The sequence below is a fragment of the Setaria italica genome, chromosome VI, assembly GCF_000263155.2.
Source record: "Setaria italica strain Yugu1 chromosome VI, Setaria_italica_v2.0, whole genome shotgun sequence".
Taxonomy (NCBI): Eukaryota; Viridiplantae; Streptophyta; class Magnoliopsida; order Poales; family Poaceae; genus Setaria; species Setaria italica.
Genome location: NC_028455.1, coordinates 28,879,277 through 28,901,727, shown reverse-complemented (window position 1 = coordinate 28,901,727; position 22,451 = coordinate 28,879,277). Strand labels below are relative to the sequence as shown.

At 48.0% G+C, this 22,451-nt stretch overlaps 2 protein-coding genes and 1 long non-coding RNA gene across 3 annotated transcripts; 2 read left to right on the top strand and 1 right to left on the bottom strand.

Annotated features, from left to right (window-relative positions):
• Positions 1–3,250: 3,250 nt before the first annotated feature.
• LOC101759924 (RING-H2 finger protein ATL13) lies at positions 3,251–5,358 on the bottom strand. Its single transcript, XM_004973520.2, has one exon. It carries the CDS (start codon positions 5,017–5,019, stop codon positions 3,556–3,558), a length of 1,464 nt encoding a protein of 487 aa, XP_004973577.1. The 5' UTR covers positions 5,020–5,358; the 3' UTR covers positions 3,251–3,555.
• Positions 5,359–11,543: 6,185 nt separating this feature from the next.
• On the top strand, positions 11,544–12,877 carry LOC101759518. Its single transcript, XM_004973519.3, has 2 exons — positions 11,544–11,834; positions 12,679–12,877. The coding sequence occupies exons 1-2, from the start codon at positions 11,603–11,605 to the stop codon at positions 12,741–12,743; spliced, it is 297 nt and encodes a 98-aa protein (XP_004973576.1). The 5' UTR covers positions 11,544–11,602; the 3' UTR covers positions 12,744–12,877.
• A 35-nt stretch (positions 12,878–12,912) lies between these two features.
• LOC105914631 lies at positions 12,913–20,505 on the top strand. Its single transcript, XR_002678061.1, has 5 exons — positions 12,913–14,317; positions 14,489–15,544; positions 17,002–17,121; positions 18,715–18,861; positions 20,020–20,505. It is a non-coding gene; the product is annotated as an uncharacterized LOC105914631 (long non-coding RNA).
• Positions 20,506–22,451: the final 1,946 nt, after the last annotated feature.

The window sequence follows — 22,451 nt, the reverse complement described above, 5'->3', positions numbered from 1 at the left end:
GCGGCGGCAAGGCGGAGGAGGAGGAGGAGGTGGTGGCGGCAGCGTGGGGCCGAGCGGAGACGACGGGGCTGGCGAGGCGAGGTGGAGGCGGCGGCGGCGGCGGACGAAGGAGGCGGGGGGAGAGAGAGTGCAGAGAGAGGGTGCAGGAGGAGAGAGAGGGGAGGGGGCAAGGGGAGGAAATTGGTCCGGGGACCACTTTTAGTCCCTTTTAAGGTCTCTTTGGGAGCAAAATTTTTTAGCTCAGATTTTAGCTATTTGCTCTCTTTAGCCCACCTGTTTGGATCTCAAGAGCTAAAAAATAAAAAAATAAGTTAAAAGTGCAGAACTAAAATTTATCCTTGGATCCAAAGAGATCCCTAGTACTACTCGTCAAGTTGAGAGTGAGGGACTTGGGGCACGAGCAGAATCAACCAGGGCCTTGTTTAGTTCCCAATTTGGGAGTGGCCAAATTGGCATTTTGACATAAATGCGCAACTGTAGCATTTCGTTTGTATTTGTGAATTATTGTCCAAATATTGACTAATTAGGCTCAAAAGATTCGTCTCGCAAAGTACAACAAAACTGTGCAATTAGTTTTTGATTTCGTCTACATTTAGTATTCCATGCATGTACCGCAAGTTTGATGTGATGGGGAATCTTCTTTTTGCATAGTGTCAAAGTTAGGAATTTGGGGTAACTAAACATGGCCCAGATAGCCCCGGGTTGCCCAATCAGCAGATCCCGACTACCAACAAATTAAAGAACACGACAACCAAACCGGCTCCTTCATCAAGTAAACGGCTCGAAAGTTCATTTATCCTTTCCATGGTTTCCAGGTCAACTATATAATTTTTTCGTATGATGCACGCATTGACCCTTGGTCTAATCATCTCAACCTGCACATGTTTAAGGATTCCTAACTCGACAGTACCCCCACTAAAATACGAAGCCACTTTCCCGGGAAGCAACTTTTCACCACCTTTTTCAGTATCATTTGATTTTTTTTATATCATAATATTTTGAAATGGCCTGATGGACACTGACGAACAATCCAAACAGCGTCCATATTTACTCGTCGCAGGTCAGGAAGCTATGGAGAAGCGAAATAAAAGTGGAGCACCTACTAACTGGCTCCGGCATTCAAGGCTGCAATGATGGCGGCAGCGTGTTGCTCAATTGAACAAGGCAAGGAGTAAATGAGACGGGATGCGACCAGCTCGAGTTGTGGTTTTCAAATTTCTGCCCCTCATCCCTGCGCTGTTGTACAACCAGATCCAGAGTAAATGCTATCCAATTCAGAGGAAATATGCAGAGTAGATGAAATGGGAGATGGGGTGAAGGAAGTAGTCGTGAATGTGAAATTTTACGATTACTAATTGGGGACTACCACCTAGGATCTTCTTTTGAAGCCTCCAGGTGAAATCACTTAGGATCCTAGATGGACACTTTAGAAAAAGAGAAATTCTAGAAATTCTCAAAAAAAACAAAACATCTAGCCAATCGGTAAATTCAAATCATCGTAGCCATTGGATCTATTATATTTTCTAAAAAATTACCCACCTATACCATTATGTAAATAGCCTAAAGTAACCCCCTGAATTTATATCAAAATTATCCACCTTTACCGTTATATAAAATAAACTTAAGTAACCCGATGTTCATCAAAATTACCCATTTATGCCGTTATAAAAAAAATTAGAATAACCCTTTGAATTTGCAACTAAATTGGCACCACTAATACTTAAAAAATAACTTAATGTAACGCCTTAAATTTGCATCTATATTACCCACATATGCCATTATTAAAAATAACATGAGGTAACCCTAAATTTCAATCCAAATCGCCTTAATTAAAAGTGTACATCAATATATGATTCTAAATCGTTTATTTCTTACACTATTCTTATATGATATAACAATAAGGTATACGCATGATGTGTATGTTATCATTTATAAAGATATAAAGGAAGTGATGAGAAAATAGATTTCAATGTTAAAACTATAGCTCAAACTTAGGATACATTAAACAAATTCAAGGGCATATTTACGATTCAAAGTGAAAGTTAAAGATAATAAATGTGAATGAAAATGTTATAGAGTAATTATTAATTATCACAATCGGATAAAGATAATAAGCATATATCTGTAAATGTATTGTATTTGAATATTTAACAAATGAGAGGTAACTCAAGGAAATAGTAAATAGTATTGTAGCAATATGATCTTATTTTTTTCTATTGGAGACTCTGCATTAGTTCTCACGAGATACACTAGAAACAAAAAAAAAATCCTAGAAATTCTCACCAACATTAGAAACATCAAAATCAAACATGAATCATGTAAACTCTAATAATTGTAGTCATTGGTCTATTATATTTTCTAAAATGTTACCCACCACTATCATTATGAAAGTATTCTAAAATAAACCCAAAACCTATATCTAAATTATTGATCTCTACCATTAAAAAAATAATCTAAAGTAACCACAATCATCATCCAATTTACTCACGCATATCATTATAAACCATAACTTAAAATGCCATTCTAAATTTGTACCTAAGTTACCAACATATATTGTCATTAAAAATAACCTAAATTAAACATCCAAATATTAATCTAATTATCTTCGTGTGCATCATACAGAAATGTCCAAAAGTAAACTAATATATGATTCTAAATTAGCTATTTATGTCATTGTTAATATAGAAATACTAAGTTAAGGTATACGTGCATGATGAGTATCACCATGTAGACCATTTATACATGTATGTGAGGAAGGGATGAAAAGTATTGATTTTATACTAAACACAATGTATCAAGGTGCGATATAAAATAAAAAATGTGGATGTGGATAAAAATGTGTATAGAGTAATTAATAATTAAAAATCAATCACTATTGGACAAAGATAAGTACACATCTATATGAATATTATGTTGAAGTATTAAAAATAAGACAGTAGGAGGTAAACGATTTCAATTATTAGCTTGAAGTTTATTTTATAAATAATTTTTAAATTCAATAGCTTCTAAAAATATTAGCCCGTGTGGAAGCACGGGTTGATGGACTAGTTGCTCGAATTGTTGTACTCCATTCAAGTTCATATTTTGTGTCGACTTGTGCGTAAAGAGATTCTGTTTGAATCAATTTTTTTTTTGCGAATTGAATCGATTTTTGTTAGGTTATTATGTCTATACCTTTCTTGTTTAGGATATATTTCTTTCTAACCTATGATCATTTCTTCCCAGCTACTTATGCAGTAGACTTCAGCCATTTCAGATCTTCAGTTCAGAATTCAGAAATTACCCTACTGAACCAATGTTGAATGTACGGTAAAGAACAATGCAAGTACAGCTAATCTACTACACACAATTGTGAAATGCTCTGAGAAAAACATCTGGAAATCCCGAGCCGTAAATCCTTTGGTAGCCACCGTTTCTTCCCCTCGCCAAGCAATGCAAATTTCCTGCGATCCAATGTTTGCAAAAGAAGATGCAGGCAGGCAGGCATGCGTACACAGTTACACGGGGAGCGGAGGAAGAAGAACCAGGCGCAAGATCTTGGATCTCCGCTTCGCTTCACAGGTGGCCTCTGATCCAGAGCAGCGTCCGCCGCGCGAACGACGGCGCCTCGTCGGCCCTGGAGCTCAGGCTGTGACCGCCGCCGGCGGACTCGAGGTCCCAGTCCACGACGCTGCCGCTCGCGCTCTTGTCCCACGTCGACACGTTGTACTCCGACTCCGTCACGGGGCTCACCACGTCCGCGCGCCGCTTCGGAACCGCCGCCGCCACCCCGACGTCGCTCGCCGCGCGCTGGAGCGCCGAGGAGAGCCGGAACGAGGAAACGCGGCGCGAATTCGAGCACGACCCGGCAGCGATTGCGCCGCCGGAGGACACGTCCTTCCGCCTCGGCCCGCCGCGCATCCATATCTTGGAGATCGAGAAGCTCTCCCGCTTGTCCACCGAGGCCTTCGACGGCTGCTGCTGCTTGGGCGGCGCGTCAAAGCCGCGGAAGCCTTCCCGCTTGGAGTGGCAGTCGCACTCCGACATGGCGACGCGGTGCCCCGGCATGCGCGTCGCGGGGCGCTTCTTCTCCGGTGGCTTGACGGCGACACGGAGCAGGGAGCTCTCGTCCATTACGTACTCGTAGGTCCCCATGGAAAAGCACCGCCTCACGTCCTGGCTTCCAGTGTTGTCGCTGCCGCCGGCACCTTCGGTGGCCTGGCTCCTGAACTTGCCGAGCTTGACGGGGACGACCACCTCGTCCTTCTTCTCCACGGGCTCCGCGGCGACGTGCTTCCGGTCCTGCCCTGCCTCCTCCTGCTCCATGACGAAGCTGAGGCGCGCCGAGGACACCGCATCGAAGCGATCCGAGACGGAGGCCTCGGAGCCGGACTCGAGGACGAACACCAGCGGGCTGCATCCGCCGCCGCAGGGGGAGAAGTCGGCGAGGAGGCTGCGGCGGCAGAGCGGGCAGGTGGAGTGCGACAGCAGCCACGTGTCGATGCAGTCGACGTGGAACGCGTGGCTGCACTTTGGGAGGAGGCGGAGGCGGTCGTCGTCCGCGAACTCGCAGAGGCAGACCGCGCAGTCAAAGGGGTCCTTCCCGCCGGCGCCGACCACGGCGCCGTAGAGGAACACCGGCAGCGCGTCGATGAAGGACTGGTCGACGCCGGCGTCGTGGAGGTGGAACAGCTGCTGGAGCTGCCCCTGGAACGCGGTGGCGTTCGCGTCGCCCCCGTACGCGTCGCCGGCGTCCCGCGGCGACGGGCGGAGAAGGAACCGGACGAGGAGGTGCAGCAGGCCGGAGACGAAAAAGATGACGGCCAGGATCAGGATGATGAGGAGGACGCTGGGGCTGATCCTGCTCTGAAAGCCCGCATCAGTGGACGACGCCGCCACCGGTGGCGGCGGCGACAGCAGCGGCGGGAGCGATAACGGCGGCGGCGGAGGCGGCGGGAGGTACGGGAGGGGGAGCTGCAGCGGCGACGTGGGCGGCAGCGCGGCGTAGTTGATGGTTGCATGCATGGTGTAGTGGCTCATGGCGCCGGGTCAGGGGGGGAAGCGCCTGACCCGTGACTCGATCTAGAGAGAGCCAGGTAGCGGGGGGAAGAAGACAATTTGGAGGTGGTCAGCAGCAATGGTGGGAGTGCCGCCTGAATCGGGTGTCGTCTTCTTGTCTGTCGCCTCTTCTCGCGATGGAGACAGAAGCCAAGGAGGAAGAGGGGATCATCGCTGGGAATCTTGTGTTTGATTTTTGTATTGTAAAGAAGGAAGGAACAGAGGAACAAAAGCAGCAGCTTGAACAGACGCGGGTTTGGAGAGAGAGAGGGAGGGAGCCAGGCTGCCAGGGAGGTCAATGTATTGGAAAGAGATGGATCCTTAATGTGGGGAGAAAAAAATGGAGGGGAGAAGGATGGTGATGGTGAGTATAAAACGAAAATGAATTTCTTTATCACCTCTTGAAAGAGAAGTGAATGGTCCCAAACAAACTTTCGTCCTTTAAAGGTAAAGGTGTGGTTTTGTATTAAGTTTGACTTTTTTATAAATTTATAGAAAAATATATTAACATATACTATAATACTAAAAAATTACTATCAATACATATTCATGGTGAACTTAATAAAATCAAATTGATTATAGTAGACTTTCGTATATTTTTTAACCATCATCGGCAAAATTAGATAAATTTTGACTTAGAAGAAAACTAAAACATGAGACACAACAGAAAAATAATTAATGAAATTCATAATTAATTGCTGGCTGGCTTTAAGATTTGTGCAAGAAAATAAATAGGGAGTATCGAAACATACTCGTCGATACGGCCACTTCAAAAAACATTGCTGCTTAAAAAAGTTAATGGATCGATATGTGTTGAGGAACAAAATCGAGGGTGGAAACATCCAAGAAATTCTTAGCTTCTTCAAGAATAAATGTAGTCACGTACTTTAAGTGGAACTAGCCATACAAATATTCTCTTACTCTTCGGTGTCGGGACGTTTTCCTTGCCTGTGTTGGTGTTGCTCCAGTGTGCGTCTTGGTGGTTTAGTTTTTTCGGTAGGTTTTTTTTATCTGATTATGACCTCTCAGGGCTATAATCTTATATTTTCTGCTATATCAATAGAAACGCACTCGTCGAGTGTTGTTCGTTCAAAAAAGGAAGCCTACGTACACTATCATAAATCTCAAAGAGAGTAAGTGACAATCTAAAACGGGTGATGGTAAAGCTCCAAGAGACATCGCCCCAAATCTCTACAATCTTGCGTGGAGAAAGAATAAGACAGTCCATGAGGAGATCATTGAGCACAATTGGACTAGAGGGCTCTGGAGAATGAATTCAGTTACAGAAATGGCAGAGTTTCTTTTACTGTGGGACTCAGTTCAGAACATAACTCTAAATGATCAGCCTGATGCAATTACCTGGAGATGGTCTGCAAACGGAGAGTACAGTGCCAAGACAGCGTATCTAGCTCAGTTCAGAGGATCCTATTGCACATTCCAACCAGCAGCTATTTGGAGGGCGCAAACTGAGGGCAAACACAGGTTTTTCACTTGGCTACTGCTGCAACAAAGGATCTTAACCGCTGACAGGCTTCTTGCACGAAATTGGCCATGCAACCCTGTCTGCCCTCTCTGCCAGGTGGAGCTTGAAACTGCTACACATTTGTGTCTCCAATGTCCATTCGCGTTGCAAGTTTGGCAAAAGGTCAGTGATTGGGCAAGTGGTATGGTTACTGTGCCATTGGCCGGTTCAGAGCTTCAGACATGGTGGTGTTCATCCATCAATGCGGCCGCGAAGGAAAAGAGACGAGCAACAGCAGCAGTTCTCATTTACACGGCATGGAATCTATGGAAAGAGCGTAATAGGAGGATTTTCGATGGAATTCAGTGCTCTGAGCTGCAAGTTTTCTTCTTTATCAAAGAAGAAATTCAACTTCGACAGAAGGCCTGTGGCACGCCGAGTGTCGACTAGGAGCAGCATAGTGCATCTTAGAGCTATGAGATCGGAGTTTATATTTCATCATGTAATCTTATTTATGTAAACGGTTCACTCATCTCTCTCCTTATATGATATGGCAGTGCTCCTGCCCCTTTACGTTTCAAAAAAAAAAAAATCTAAAACGGGTCCAAAGCCGGTCCATCTTGTTCCATCCCAGATCATCATGGAAGGGAGGGAGTTCATTTCAAAACCTGTTGAGTTTAATGGCGAAGCATGGCCGAACAAGAGGGTAGGTTTGCGTAATTAGTGCGCTTGTACTATGCGTACAACTAGTAATGTCTGCGAACATATTGGCATGGATGGTTACTGGTTAGATAGAAGTTGCATGTATCTTTAAAAAAATCACTTGTGTGAATGTAGACTTGCTCGTCCTTCGGAAACCAAACCATTTCCTTGGGAGCCATAAACTAGTGTCACTCCTAGTCCTGACTGTAGTTCCTATGACTGAGATGATGTGTGGACTTTTTAACTACGGACAAAAGAGAAGAGAGATTAGAAGCACGCAGCACCAACACCGAGTTAGGAGAAGGATCCATGGTTGCCTGGTTGGTTGGATCTTGGTAACCTGATTTTGACTTTGCAAGAACACCTATCAGCAAGCGGCTCAAAGCCCCATCAAATCCCTCCTCCCATTTTCTAATCATGCTGGACAAACCAATCCTTGATTGAGAAGCCTGCTACCACTGCCAGTGGACCCTGGTAATGGCTGGAGAGAGAGAAGGAGTGAGCTCTTGTACGGGCCCCTACTGTGAGATATGAATGCCACTAGGTTCATAGGTCAACTGGCTATCAGGGGGTAGGAGTCCGTAGCAGTGCGTGGAAGTGTAGAACAGGAACATGGTTCGAAATCTTTGTTGAAGCTGGGGGGGAAGGGAATAGTGCTGCAAGCAAAAGGAAAATGTGGTGGATCTAGCCTCTATATAATACTACTGACCCTTTATCGAGGTCAAAGTTGCACGTCATTTTCAGCACAGGTCGATCGAAAATGCTAATTCTGGAAATTGATTGAATTAGCTAAAAATGGTACCTACAAATTCTTTTAGACTGGTCACAATATCAGAAGTATTTGATTTGGTAATTTTGCTATTATTTTTATATGTAAACAACTCCCAGCGCTTAATAACAAGTTCTTTTTACTGATTATAAAAATTGCCAATGTAATTAATAAAACGTGATAATTCAATATTAGTGCCGCGGTGAAGTCCTAACAATACAACCTTTTGCTAGGATCCCTAACGATAAGAATTCGTTTATCATCTATACTCGTTAGGGATGATAAACGACTTCGATCAGGAATGATAAAAACCTGGTCCATCTATCAGCTAACGCTTGAGTTGAAATTCATGATTCAGGAAAAAATAATCAAAAACTTGTAGTCCTGCAATTAAATGGAGAATCATGAAAGATGTGGATATGTCAACCAAGAAACGAGCTATGATGAAGAAGGCCGGGCCAGCTGATATAGAGAAAAAAAGTGTCGATAAAGTGCCTGGTAGGTGTAAAACGTAGCGCGGCCAGAGGTGGTTTAGGCACCGTTGTCATCCATAAATGTGCCCCCAACTCCCGGGATTCAATGGAGATCCGTGGCATACGCACGTATCCGCAAGCAAAACCGTCGGTGCGCGACCCCCGCCGGAGCCGCGCGCGTACGTGTGTGGACGCAGCAGCACCACAGGCCCCCTACATCGGCGGCCATAGCCGTATATCTCCGGCGCAGCTAGATGGCTGCGCGCGTGTGCGTGCCTACCCATCGCCGCACTTCCAGAATCCACAGAGTTCTCGTCCCCCGGTGGAATCCCCAGCCGGGCATGGTGTTTCCGTACGATCTTGCTTGCGTGCTTTCGTTTTGCAGGGTCTTTTTGGTTGCCAATCTGGCCGGCCGGCCTCAGAGTCAGTGGTGTTCATCAAGGGATCTAGGAGTACAGCAGAGCCGTGCATGGACAGCAAGTCAGCAACGGTTTGGATCCGTCCAGATCAACAGGACGGGACGGCCAAGGACAGCAACTCCCCACCCCCGAATGCTCCCCCTCCCAATCGACCCATCCTCACTTTTTCCTTTCCTTTTACGAAGGGGGCGGCCGGGTTGACCACCACCTCCCCCATGTTTCCGCGAGCAACGACGGACGCTCCGCTTCCGCTTGTCGTTGGTCCGCGTCGAAGGAAGCGTCAACGACCCGACGAGACGGTGCGCGCGCGCGGCCGCGTTGTGCCTCGCCTGCCGCGGGCAATGCGCCGAGGCGAGGCCGTCCCGTGGGCCGTGGTGTGGTGGCGCACTCGGCATCCCCACCCCGTGCCGGCCGAGCGGGGAGCCGAGCGCGCGGCCCGGCTTTCCGAGCGCGCGACGGGTCCTCAATGGGGCGGAAAGGCTGCGCGCTTTCCCCAATCCCCAGCCATGCATTGCATTGGATACGAATATACGATACGCGACAGAGGCACAGAGCGGCAGCTTTGCCGTCGAGATCATTCCGGTTTGTGCCCTGGTGGTAGTGGTAGGTTGCTGTTCTCGCGGGCCTTTTGGCCTCGTCATGGGGCGGCGGCTGATGGGGGCTTGGCCTAGAAGTAGGGCATCATCCTCGGAGTTCGGTGTAGTTTTGGCTGGCTGCTGGTGGTGGTGGAGCCGGCCCACGATCCCTTGCTCGATGCCCAGCTGCTGAGCCCTGAGCTGCATGCGCTGTGGCGTGTGGCTTTTTGTGTGCTAGTTCACCCGCTGTTACTTCTCGCTCAACCACGGCAAGGCCGAGTTGCTGCCTGCTGCATTTGGCATCCAAAGTTCTGTGCCCAAACAACGTGAGCGTACGCACAGACAGCACGAGTTGAGACCAATGTCTCTACGTAGGAGTACGTGTCTTCCCTCCGACGATCCGCTGCGTCGTAGTATACCGAGATCGGCGCGTTGCTTCTCCCAACTGAGCCGCGATCAACAGGCCGGCCTCCGTCCCGAAGTGCGCGTGGTCTTGTCCTCTCCCTGGGTGTGGGTGTGAGAGGCGAGACGACCTCGGGAAGCGAGGTGAGGACGACCTGGCGGTGGACGCCGGGCTGGCAGCCAAAGGCTTCTCGGATCCATCAATTGCTGTGGCCGACGTGCTATTCAATTCACAGTTGGGCCTAAACAAACCCGGTCTTTGGAACATTAACAGCTATGGTAAGAGAGTGGTTGGTAGTATAAAGTCAGAAGAAATGAATGTTTAGGCCGGTTAACAACCTAATCATCAGACAGTTACAGGCCGGACAGGACAGACTGCTGCCATATGCTCACCCGGTCACCCATACCAACATTATGAAGCTGGCCTTCCAAATCGTCGTTCACACTTAAATCTGTGCTGGGCAACGTGTTCAAACGAGGTCATGCCAGACTCTAATACTTGTCCCGGACCTAAACATTGTTGCAAAGTTGTCGACTACTCTCTTTTTTTTTTTGAAACGAAAGTTGTCAACTGCTCGCACATGGCTAAAACGCAAAGGGAAGGGAAGGGTGGGGGCACGCAGCGCAACGTACGAGTGGATCAGCAGCAGCGACTACAAAGTGCAGGATGAGCTAGCACGTACTCCTACTACCCATCTCTGAAGTGTCAGGTCCTGGTACGAAACAGTTGCCAGGCCATTGGGCGCCGGGAGAGGCGCGAGATAGGCCCTCTCCAGTGTCCACTGCGGCAGGGCAGCGCCCAACAACCAGCCGCGAACCACCTTATCCAGGCCGGCCTCACTTATGACTGTCGGATCACCTCACCCCTCGGTGCTTGACGGCGTGGCGCGCAGATTGGCGTGGCAGGGCGCTGCTGCCGTGCCCGGCTGTGGTGGCTGCCCGATCGCCTGGGCCTGGCAATCTGGCATGGCCGGCACGTTACCTACTCCCCAGCTTTTGCAGGTGACCGAAGGTGCGGACGCCCAACTCTGGCGGTCGCCGGCCCGGGCGTAAACTGTGTGCCGGTTCAGTGCGACGCACGTACGTACGCAGCAATCAGATGCTGGTACAACAGTACAGAGTCATGCGAAGTTCAGTTACGGACTATTGGGCTAGCTTACGGCTACACATGTTATCGCAGCTGAGGTACTTTTGTATACGCAGCACCACTAGCAGATACTTCTGGTATTTGCCTTTTGCACTTTGGAGTTTGAATGGAAGTATTTGCCTTTTGCACTCTGGAGTCTAGAAGAACTTTTTGGGTTTTAAAGGCCGTCAATTTTTGCCTTAGGTTGGCTAGGGAAAAAGGGAGTCGCGGAGGGAGTGGCCCCTTTCGTACGCCTCCTGACGGGCGGGCCTCTGGCTCCCATAAGGAAAAGAATTAGCCCAACCAGCCCGGACAAGGCCTGTGCTGCCAACAATACAGGCCCAACTCCCAAAAGAACAGAGCCAACAATGCAGCCCAACTCCCAACCCCGACCGTTGGAGTTCGGCTTCCTCCCAAAGCGCCGCCACGCGTCGCGTCAGCGCAGACCATGTAGAAAGCGCCACGTCGAGGTTCTCCTCCCCCCCTTCCCCCCGGTTTCAGAATGTTTTTCCACGTCATACCCGACCCCCGGGGTGGATCACCCAAAACACCCTGTCCCTGTGTCCCCGAGCCCCCCCCCCCCCCCCCCCCAAAAAAAAAACCAAAACCTCGCTCAGAAGGATACCGGGCCGACACGATGGAGAAGAAGGATCTGCTCGTCGTCCGCAAGAGGACGCCGCCGAAGCGCCGCCGCAAGCTTGTGGCGCCGGCAAAGGCCTCCGGCAACGGAGGCGCTCGGGGCCTCGCGAAGGCGATCGCCGCATACCTCGCGTCGGACTCCTACATGTACGCGTCGTTGGTGCCTGCTCCTCCTCCCCCGCCGCCGGCCGCGGCGGCGCCCTCCGCGGCGCCTCCTATTTCCACTCCTGGTACGTTAAGCCCTAAATCAATTCTCCGTGCGCTCAATTTCCCATCAAATGTAGTGAGGTCCGCGCAAATTGCAGCGGCTTGTAATCCCTGTTTTAATTTTATTTTCCTTGAAACGAAATACCTGGTCTAATTTAATTTCACCGTGCCAGTTTATGTGGTCGTTTTGGGGATGCACTCTTAACTCTGCAAATCCTGGGGTTGAATTCAACCATTTATTCCCAGAACTTGCATTTTAATGGAAAGGAAGTGATTAACAGCCTGTTTGGGGAGCCACATGATTCTTGAAAGTGTTATATGGGTGGCGTTTATGCAGCAATTATGTGACAATGCTTGGAATAGTTACAGTAGTTTTAGTTATAATAAATACCGAACATCATGAATATGTAATTTATTGAGGAGGTTGTTGATGTCAAAATTGTCGATAAGCACCTGATACACACCAATGTGCAATGCCAGTGCAGCATAGGGATGGAACAGATATTACAACATTCACTGCATTTCCAGAACCAGAATAAAGAGAGTTTGAGGATTCAAACCCAGGTCATTTAGGTGTACGTACCCTTGATAATGGTTATAGTTTGAGAAAACCACATGTTTCTTGCTGACTTGGGACTAATCCCATTTCCTATAGATCACCTAATGTTTAGTAGGGCAACATAAGTGTTTGCAGTCTTCAAGGCCTTGAATTGAATAATCTGGAGGCAATGTCTTTTTATTGAATCTGTAGCTTACAGGAGTATCCCCTTTTCGGTGCTTATATCTACTGCATCACTAATTAATGTCAGTTTTTCTTTGTCGTCTGAAGTGTTCACATTACTATACGTTGCCATGCAAATTGTGCAGAGAAAGAAGTCACACTGGTGCAAAAATACAGAGGCTCTTGGCAAGCTACCTTTACTGCCAACTAGAAGCATTTGTGGACATGTTGTTGGTGTTGTTCATGCAGCTGTGTCCTTTTAAAGCACTACCATTGTTGTTTCCATACTCTGTTATGTTAATGCCTATACACTGTTGGTTAACAATCTACCTTTCTTCTGGAGCTCTCATGTTATCACTCACTGTTTTAATATGGTTTTCATAGTTACTATTATCCTGCCTATTTTTCGCCGTTAATCTACCTCTCATTTCTTTCTCCATGGCTGAATTGTGACGTTGTTGTTGCTGGCATTTAATATTTTGTTGTCCATCTAAGTTACTGCTCTTCCTGTGCTAACGTAAATCAAGGAGGCAAAGAGAATGAGCATTTTGGGAAACATGAATGTAATATATCTCTTTTCTGGAGTTTTGGATTACAGGTGTTAATCTGTAATGTTATTCTTGTTTTACGCCCTTCCCTTTCTCTATGCTGCCTATTTTGTTCTCTCCTTCTGAGGCATACGATTGGTTATGCTGCTCTTGTATCACTCCTTTCCCTTTCTCTATGCTGTCTTTTTTGTTCGCTCCTTATGAAGAATATTTGACTGGTGTGTTTTCACTAATGTTTCTTTTGAGGAGCTTAAAACATCTTTCTAGTGGCTGTTGATGGCGTAGATTAGAAAAGCATGCAGTCTAGCTCTTGGGCCACTTTCATTATTGCTCTCCGATGTAACTTTTGTTTGGGTTTAATAAGGTTAGTCACACAGAATGATGAGCCCGTGGGGGCAAGGGCAAGGGCAAGCATGGACAATCATGAGATCTCCTCTGATTTAAGCATTGTTGAATATGACCACTTCTTGTGTCGGGCCTTATCAGAGAAGTACATTTCCATGGCCATGCCTGAGATTTTTGTGGTGCTAAATGTGGGGATAAATGATATTTAATCAGTGGTCCGGAACAGCAAGAGAAATCCATACGGAAGGAAGGAAGGTGGCCTATCTGAATTAGTTGGAACAGAAGAACAGGACCAGCCACATGCGTGCACATGGCTTAGAGACCCACATCTGCATGGACTTCCAACTGAATTTGGATATGCATGTAGCTGCAAACAAAACTTGATTTGCTAGTGTTAAATCTAATCGAAAGGTTGTCCGTACACTGAAATGGAAGTGAGGTTTTTATAGGTGAGGAACTAGTTCCTGTGCTGCATCTGCGTTTTGAATTTTGAGCATCTAATTTTTGTTTGTTCTAGTTTTTTATTTCTAGACTGATTTCAATGTTTTTGTTTTGAGTCATGTTATGTTAACCTTTGCTGTGAAGTATTTTGAGTCCACCTTTCCTGTGCAGTGGCACCCACATCGGTAGTTCAGTGAGAGAATCAATGGTGATACTTGAACTGATTCCTTCAAAATAGACCTATTGGCCTTTCCTTTCTGCGGGACATGGAGATGGTACCGGTTGGTCTAACTGCTTAAGACTCGGGAATAGTCTCCTGATCATTATGTACTTTTGCTTTCTTCCAGTGAAGCCTGAGCATAGTGCAGGAGGCCTACCCTTTTGTGGTTGTGATAAAGGATGCTGATCATGTGGAGGGATGTGCTGACGCTGGATATGTTGATGGTTCCAGGTGTGTTCTACCTGCCCATAGTTAAATGTTAAATGTAAATCTTAATTGATTCTCAGAACATCTGATGAAAACCTTTATAGGAGTTGCATGACAATTATTGCACCGCAATTTTCTGCTAGATTCTGTCTGGATGATAAAAATTGTGTTATAAAGTTGCTTTTTCAAATGCAGTCCCTGCTGTTCGAAATGTGATGGAGATGCTCTGAAGACCCACCTCACCATTAGTCTATAAAATAATTCTCATCATCTTTGCCTCTTTTTTGTCTTCAAGGGAGATCAAACATGGGAAAGTCATATGCATCATCTTCATTTTTTCTTTTTCTTTATCTCTTGAGGGGTATTCTTAACATCTTATCAAGGCACATGCACCATGCGTCATATGTCTTGTTTGATGATTGCCTATTGCTTTGAGAGGACATCATTTGTCTTAGGTTCTTAAAAGTCCTACTAAACAACATTGGACAGATCCACAGTATGGCGACTTCTTGTCTGCATGCCATCTGTGGTTGTTGCTATTTGGTTTTGCATCATGTAACCTCCTAATGTGAATGATGTGATAATTGAAGCAGTTTAGACTTCATGCCTGTCAAGGACAAATCAAGTTAGCTACATACTGGATTAATTAAGATTTGGAGGCTTTCTTGAAACGACTAGTTCCTGTTGTTTAGCATATAAATTTTTGTCCAAGGGGTGGCAGAAAAATGTGGCAGTGTATCCCTGACTGTTAATGCTTTCTGTGCTGCGCTTATTCTGATGGGTGCTCCAGGTAAATGCTCCAGCTGCTTCCAAATTAGGCGTTCCTTTTGTTATTTGACATTGCCCTTAGTGTATTGCATGTGCCATTATACTTTTCACAAAGATAAGTCATGCAATGTCCTAGTTCCAGCCTTCTCCTGTTTAATATGTTGATGCTGTAACTTTTTTTATTATTATTTTGGTAATCTAACATGTGTTACTATTTTTGTTGTCTCTGGTTCAGTGGACTACAGCCTTGCCATCTCTGGCTCCTGCATGTATGCTAATCCACCACTGTTTCAATCACCCTAATCCAACACCTTTTCCATTGTACTCTCATTACAGGCTAATGCCAAGCACATGCTACATGGGCTGCGACTTGTCTATGGTGGATAGTCCAAATCATAGCATCGCAGAGACACATGCTCACACATGGATGGGCTCCAGGTGCTGCAATAAAGCCCCGCAACCCCTTGGAGCTGTATCATTAAGGTAAAGGTGTCTTGATGCCACTATATTATGATGGTCATATCATTGTACGTGCACTAGCTTGTGCGTTGATCCCAGATTACTTTCTGAGATACTTTTGATTTTCGACAAGATTGGTTATCGAGCTCGCAAAAAGTTAAGAGCAGTGCGATTGTCGTCCGTGCCTTTAATCCGGCTTGGCTGCATCTTTAGGCAACTGCGCGGCTTGATGTTCCCAGAATACATGCTTGCTAATTAGATTGTTAATCTGGAGCCAAGTTGTTTGTTGCCAAGGACCCTACTTTTGGAAGGTTTTAAATTCTGGCCTCAAGGTCCTGACCTGTGGCACAGTACATGTTAAGTGGATCAAGTTGGAGGTTAATAAAATCTTAATATCAAATCATCAATAGACCACCTAACCTGACATAGTAATCTGGTGCCACTGGGAAACCGCCAAGTAGACATAGCTGCGTTGGCAACCTGCAGGCTGTAGCTGAAATGCCATGGCAGTAGCCCATAGCTGGCCTGGCTGTGAGCAATAATCCCAAGGGGAATATCCCACATGGCTGTGCTGTAAAATACAGAATCTTACTGTCGCCTTCAGCATAGCACACGCTGTTGCAGTGTTGTTTTCCTCCAGTGTCCCGACAGGAAGCCTGGGCTCAGTAGTGTGTACTACTCTTAGCTCCCACGGTTGAATTTAATGTCACCCACTGAGAGACAACTCACTAGATTCAAACTAATGACCACCTTCTTCCTGAGGGCTGCGTATCTCTGCTTCCTGAAGTTGAAAGGTAGCATTATGTTCAGGTCGTCTGCATAGGAATCAATGTGCCTGCTAAGGAAGTTGATCGCAGTATGGAGTATCTGCATGTACCTTCTGCATCTAAGATTGCTTAAGCCTGGACAAGATATAGAGTAAAGCGCACAAGAATGTTCCTTTGATGTTAATTGGCGTGTTAATATACATACGCATCTCCCTGCTAGATAAACCATGGCTCGCTTTGAAGGATTGTTTTCACCCAAAAGGATAAATTGGTTATAGGGTGGCATGAGAGAAGGGACAGCGCTCTCCAATGATGTGGAGCAAAAGGCCAGAGAGCAGTCTTGCGTGCACATGCCCTTCTTGGACGCTTCCTCTGGTAGCCCAGCTGCTATCTATCTGGTCAGCAGTACATTTACGCATGAATTAAATCCCCGCACGTACTATGTGCTCTATCTTCATCATAGCATCCTTTTCAAGTTAGGATGATTGTAGATCACCCAGTTGATGTGACATGTTAGCATATATTCCCCTTGGGTAAAAAGGATCAAATCCCACAATATCAACCGTCTGCCTGTCTATCTACCTGAAGAAATGGACTTGACAGAAAGAACTTCCCTTTCAGTGGTGACACCCCATTTGGCGGTCTTGCTTGGGAACCAAAGCTATAATAATTCCGTATTTTATATAGCATTTCATCTTATGTTCTTATCCACAGGGAGGCATGCTAATGCAGCAACCGTTTGAAAAATCTTCACTCGCATTATATTCCGGCTGGACAAGGGAATATCTTTGTGCTACTTGTGCTTTCCTCACAATCCCAACAAGATCCACCACTGTAAGTATAGTTTAATAATCCAGAGCTTGATCAATTGATTGATTGACTAGGTATGGGCTGAAAGAAGGATTATTTCGCAAATATTTTTCCATTGTCCTTACTGGTTATGGTTATGGAGGGTTTTAAGAGCGTGACTGTTAGGTACACACAAAGTACGTGTCCTTCTAATGAGTAGCCCGATCAGTATTCAGTAGTGAATCCATTAGTCGTAATACGACGGATGCTGCCATCCAAATGATCCTGTATCTGCAGGGATCATCACACTGTGGTTTTTTTTTCAGTTTTTTGCTATATGAATGTGGCTGCTGGCTGCATGTGTTTGTGCATAGTCTTAGAGGTCATGCCAATGACAGGAGGCAAGAAACGGAAGAGCTATGCAAAAATCCATTGTACACACACCGACACATACAAACAAATGAAATACATGAACCATGCATGCAGACCAGCTAGCCTATCGACAACCACCAATCAAAGCATTTTCTTGCAATCAGCTGGATAAAAGGGCTGGCTTTTCCAGCCAGATTTAACTAATAGACACACTTCCATATGCGACCAACCAATCACATAGGGGAGGCAGTGGCACAATATGCTACTACTTTGGTGGGTGGTAGGGAGGAGTTGAACAGAGATGGCCATGGCAAGAAATGTAGCTAGGTTCTCTCTTCCCTCTTACATGTGCAGTGGTGATTGGCATGCAAACGATCGACTGCCTTCACCAGAGCTCGCTCTACACGCCGTAGATGTCTGAGAGCCTCCGCAAGATGGCCACCTTCAGCTCTAGCGCGCAGATGTACTCGGCGGTTTGCCGGAGCACTGCGTCAACGTCAGCCTTGCGACGAGCACCCACCGGCACAATCTTCTTGAGCTCCCGGAGGCGCCTCAGCACCATGAGCTGGAACGGCCGCCTCCTTCTCAGGGACACCATTCCTCTTCTGCTAAATTTGATGCTCTTTCCTTGTGTCACCATGGATTCTCTCTCTCTGTCTCTCTCTCTCTCTCTCTCTCTCTCTCTCTGGTTGTAGCAAGTGGAGAGTTGTATTAAGCTTGAAGTGTGTGGTGTGGGGGTGTAGTGAGAGGGGGTGTTGTATTTATAGGAGGGAAACCTGAGAGACGAGGCTTGAGATTTCACTTGGCCATGTGGGAGGGAACTAGGTTCTAAGCTGTAGACTGAGCTGTAAGGAGGTATACTTGGAGCCATCACAGACCATCAGTTCTTGTGAGCTTGCCCATATCTTATGACTGTGTGCAACTATTATTGGCTAGGAGTAGGGTGGCTCCCTGCTTATAGTTTAATCCAAAGAGGAAAACCTATAAGAACCTCCCAACGCTCATAGTCATATATAGCATGGTATAGGTTTCTGCCTCCCTAGACACAGTTACTTACTCTTGTTTTTGTTTCTGTATGGTCAATTGTCATGTCAGTGAGTTGGGCCATTTTGAACTGGTTAAGAAATTTAGCTGATTTGGGTGGTGACTGGATCAACCACAAAATGCAAATAACAGAAGGTTCATGAGAGACTGTACTTGTTTCTGATTAAATTTATATGCTCTGAATACGTGCTGATAATGGTCTTGTTGCTGCGTTCCAAACAGGCCATGAGAGCGTATCACTCAGCTCGCTTGGGATCGCTGTGGATGAGAACATGCAAGCAGCTGCTGGCCTTTTGTAAGGGTGAACAGTGCCTTGGCCGGCTGGGGGGCATGCAGCTGTTGAGGCTAGAAGACAGCTCGAGAAATCGGGTAATAATTGCTTGACGTCTCCACGTCTCGTGCACTTGTTTCTTCCTTGCCATGGGGCTCTGCCCTCTCGTGCGGTCTATCTCAATCCAACCTGATGCCGAAATGGCCACTGCGCAAATAGCTGCCCATCATTCTGAGAGCTAACCACTTCACATGATTGCTAATTGGCTCAACCGCATAGGTCATATAATAGCTCTCATCTCTGGTTTTATCAGCAATAAGTGTGCCAACTAAGTCTAAGTAACATTTCCCTTGTCGGGGAAAACAACATCTAGCTGCATCTCTGCTTCGGATTATGGTGGCCTTTGAAAGTGTTTTCTATGGTAACTTTAAAACTGTAGGTACAGTAATTACCAGATATCAAATTTTCTTAGACGACATATCTAACAGCTTGATTGCGTGGAATTGGTAAGGGGTACTGGACCAGCCCATGTAGCTCGCCGAGTAGATGTGTATGTAACTCTTAAGGGTGCAAACAAAATTTTGTAGCCAAATGTTAGCAGCCCATTCTTGATAGGCTAGCTTAGCTGCAATGGTTAACTGGCGCAAAACACTATTGTTCAAATCATCATCACTGGATGGTTATCAGTGCCTGCAATCATTGGGAGGTTCCATGTGACCTTTGTCAAGTTGTGGCACAAGCACAAACGTGAGCTACGGCCTACGGCACCCCCATTCCCATAGCAATGTTTTCACTCTGAGCAAGTGCCCAAGCAGCAGTAGCCTGCCTGCATAGTGCACACACATGGCCAACTTGGGCTGCAGTTTAATACAAGTTAAATTGTAAGACAATAGAACAACAGGTTTGAGAACGCACACTTTCTCATTTTATAATCCTTATAAGGGAATAGTATAGAAAGACTGGAGAAAACTGTTCGAGTACCTGAGCTAATCAATTTATTAATTGATCAATAAAACCATGTCGTAACACGGTGAGTGATGGATCTGGCGAGGGGATTCTCATTACTCGTTAGCCCTTCAGATGGAACTGCACGTGCTTGCTGTCAGTGTCTAGCGTTCAGGAAGAAAGCAACATTTGTTCTCTACCTTAAAGTTAGATATGTTTATGCAGTCTCCTGGACCTTCGTCAGTATGTCATTTTTAATTCTGCGCCTCAGATAGTTGAGACGATTAATTCAGCTCTGTTTTGGTTAGTAGGTAAACAGTGATGCAAATCAGCTTACATGGAGTCATTCAAGCTGGCAATCAAGAGGAGCTGGAAGCCCTGGAACATGTGTTGCTTTGCTGTTTTCACGAGGCGCCGTTGAAGAAACAGGGGCAAAGGCCGGCGTCGATCTCGTTCCCTCCATTCTTCTGAAATCAAGTTACAGCAGGCCCGGAGATTAGTCCGGAGATTACATCCACCACCAGTTCTCAGATACCATCAATCATCCTCTGCAAAGTTCCGTAGCAGCCGTGGTATGTTCTGCAACCCCGTCTGACGAACCGAGCTCTCCGGTTGTCTTATCAGAGCGGTCTTGGTTATCTTCTGGTTCGGCGTATCAGAGCCCATTGATACAAGTCAAAGATGATAATAATGAGGGCACCCGTTTATTAGGAGATGACGATGGTTTCCTGTACTGTAACCATACTGTTGTGTCTGAGACCTCGCATGCCGACAGAAGTTCCCCTTTTTCCCCTCTATACATCTTGCCCCCCTCTTCTTTCTTTTCTTTTCTTTTGCCCTATAAACTTTATCAACAAATATTGCTCCTCTCCACGGTGAGAAGTATTCCAATTTGAGATTCAATTCGATTCAACGCAGGCTCGTTTTCGATTAAGCAAGCATCAGCGAGGAGATCTCCTCCGGGGCATGCGGGCGCACAGTGGAATAGTGGATCATCCCCGTCGTCGGCACCCTGGCATTTTGGCGTCGCTACAGGAAACATGCAAGGACAGCGGTTAGTAGGGATCCGAGTTTCCTCGATATGGCATTGCCGGGGCACTGTGGTGCCGTCACTCCGGCCGTCCCCTCGCAATTTGGCCAGACAGCTCCACGATGCCATCGACAGGCGCCCAGGCGGCCAGGCCGACGCCGAATCTTTTCGAATTCCGCGATCGGCTCCGGCTAGCTGGCCGCGCCCGGCGCCTAGCCTGCAGTGCTGCCTAGCCAAACTGTCAAAAACTAGCAGCGGCGTACGTTACCCACCACGGGGTGATCAGAGATCTCCACGAACGGGATCGCCTGAGACCTTCGATGGCTCGCTGCTAATCCACTGTCTGGACTAGCAAATCAAACTAGCACAAGCACAGGGATGCTCTGGCCTCTGGCGCCGGACAGCACCAGCAGGAACATGGCCTGGGCGCCTGGCGTGTTGCGTGCTCCTCTCGGCGGCCCCGTCCAGCAGCGGGCTTGCGTGGCGTTGCATCCGCTGATCTGCTGCTCCCTGTGAAACCTTCACGTGCGCCTAGCACGGCCAGCACGATACGTGTACTCAAATGCCCCCCCCCCCCAGTCCCCCCAGGTGATGGCATCGTATGATTGGTCGAATACAACCAAAACCCGGCGAAATAATTCGAGCCAGAGCCAGAGCCAGCGATCGATCGATCGATCAGGCCATCAGGGTGGGTGCCGGGCCGGGTGCGTACGGCACGTCGCGTTGTGATGCGAGGGCGCACGCGCAAGGCGCCACACGCGTGCCGACGACGTGGGTGCGGGCGCGCGCGACGACGACGGCGGCGGGCCGGGAGAGCACGTCAGCGAGCCTACCGCGGCCGGGCCGAGGGCCCAGGGCGCCCTGCTGCTGCGTGCTGCCACTGCCCGCGCACAGAGAGCTCTGGGAACCGCCAGCTGGGTGGGGAGCAGCGGCAGGCTAGCGAACCAACCAACCATGCGCGCTCGATCGCCACTTCGCCAGCTTGTCCTCACGCACACTACGCGGGCGCCTGCGCGGCTGGCTCGCTCGCGCTCCCCCGCGTCACACGTGGCGAGCGAGGCCGTTGGGATCCGAGCGTGCGCGGACGACCCGGATCGGACGGCTCACGGCCGATCGGCCCCGCGCGCGGTGTCACCTTGCGTTGCGTTCTTCAATCAGAGGCCCCACGTTCCACGCAAAGCTACTTACCACCTGATCCGATTATCCGAACGGGAATGGTTGCGCGTGCTCTGCCACGGATTCGTGTCGTCAAGCTGGCTCCTCCCGCGTGTCCATGGGTCACGGCGGGACACGGAGGGGCGCGGCGCGGTGGGGTGGGGTGGTGGAGGGGCCGCGCGCCCGGGCGGGGCGGTGGCCGGCGGGCGGGCGGGGAGGGCGCGGGGGGCAGGCATGTGGCGCGGCAGGGGCAGGGGCAGGGGCGCAGGGCGCATGTGCGCGTCGCCTTCGCCCGCGCGCGTGGACAGCGTTGAACCCCATGCACGTGCACCCCCGCAGCGCGACTCGCGGCGGGGGCCAGCGCCCCCCCCCCCCCCCGCGGCCCCCGGGAGCGGAAGTCCCCCTAGCCTCCAAGGGTAATAGGTTAGAGGCATTGTCGGTGTGGCGACAGGTGCATGCGTTTTGCGCGTCTCCGCTGGTACGAAGGCCGGTGCCTTGTCAGGTCTGGCGTCACTGCGACTGCATTAACCACCCGAGCTTGCGCAACGATGTGTCTCG

Excerpts from the sequence above, each read along its gene's own strand:
- LOC101759924 (XM_004973520.2), bottom strand. The coding sequence starts at position 5,019 with ATGAGCCACTACACCATGCATGCAACCATCAACTACGCCGCGCTGCCG.
- LOC101759518 (XM_004973519.3), top strand. The coding sequence starts at position 11,603 with ATGGAGAAGAAGGATCTGCTCGTCGTCCGCAAGAGGACGCCGCCGAAG. Across the intron at positions 11,835-12,678 it reads GCCTCCTATTTCCACTCCTG|AGAAAGAAGTCACACTGGTG; the intron begins GTACGTTAAGCC and ends CAAATTGTGCAG.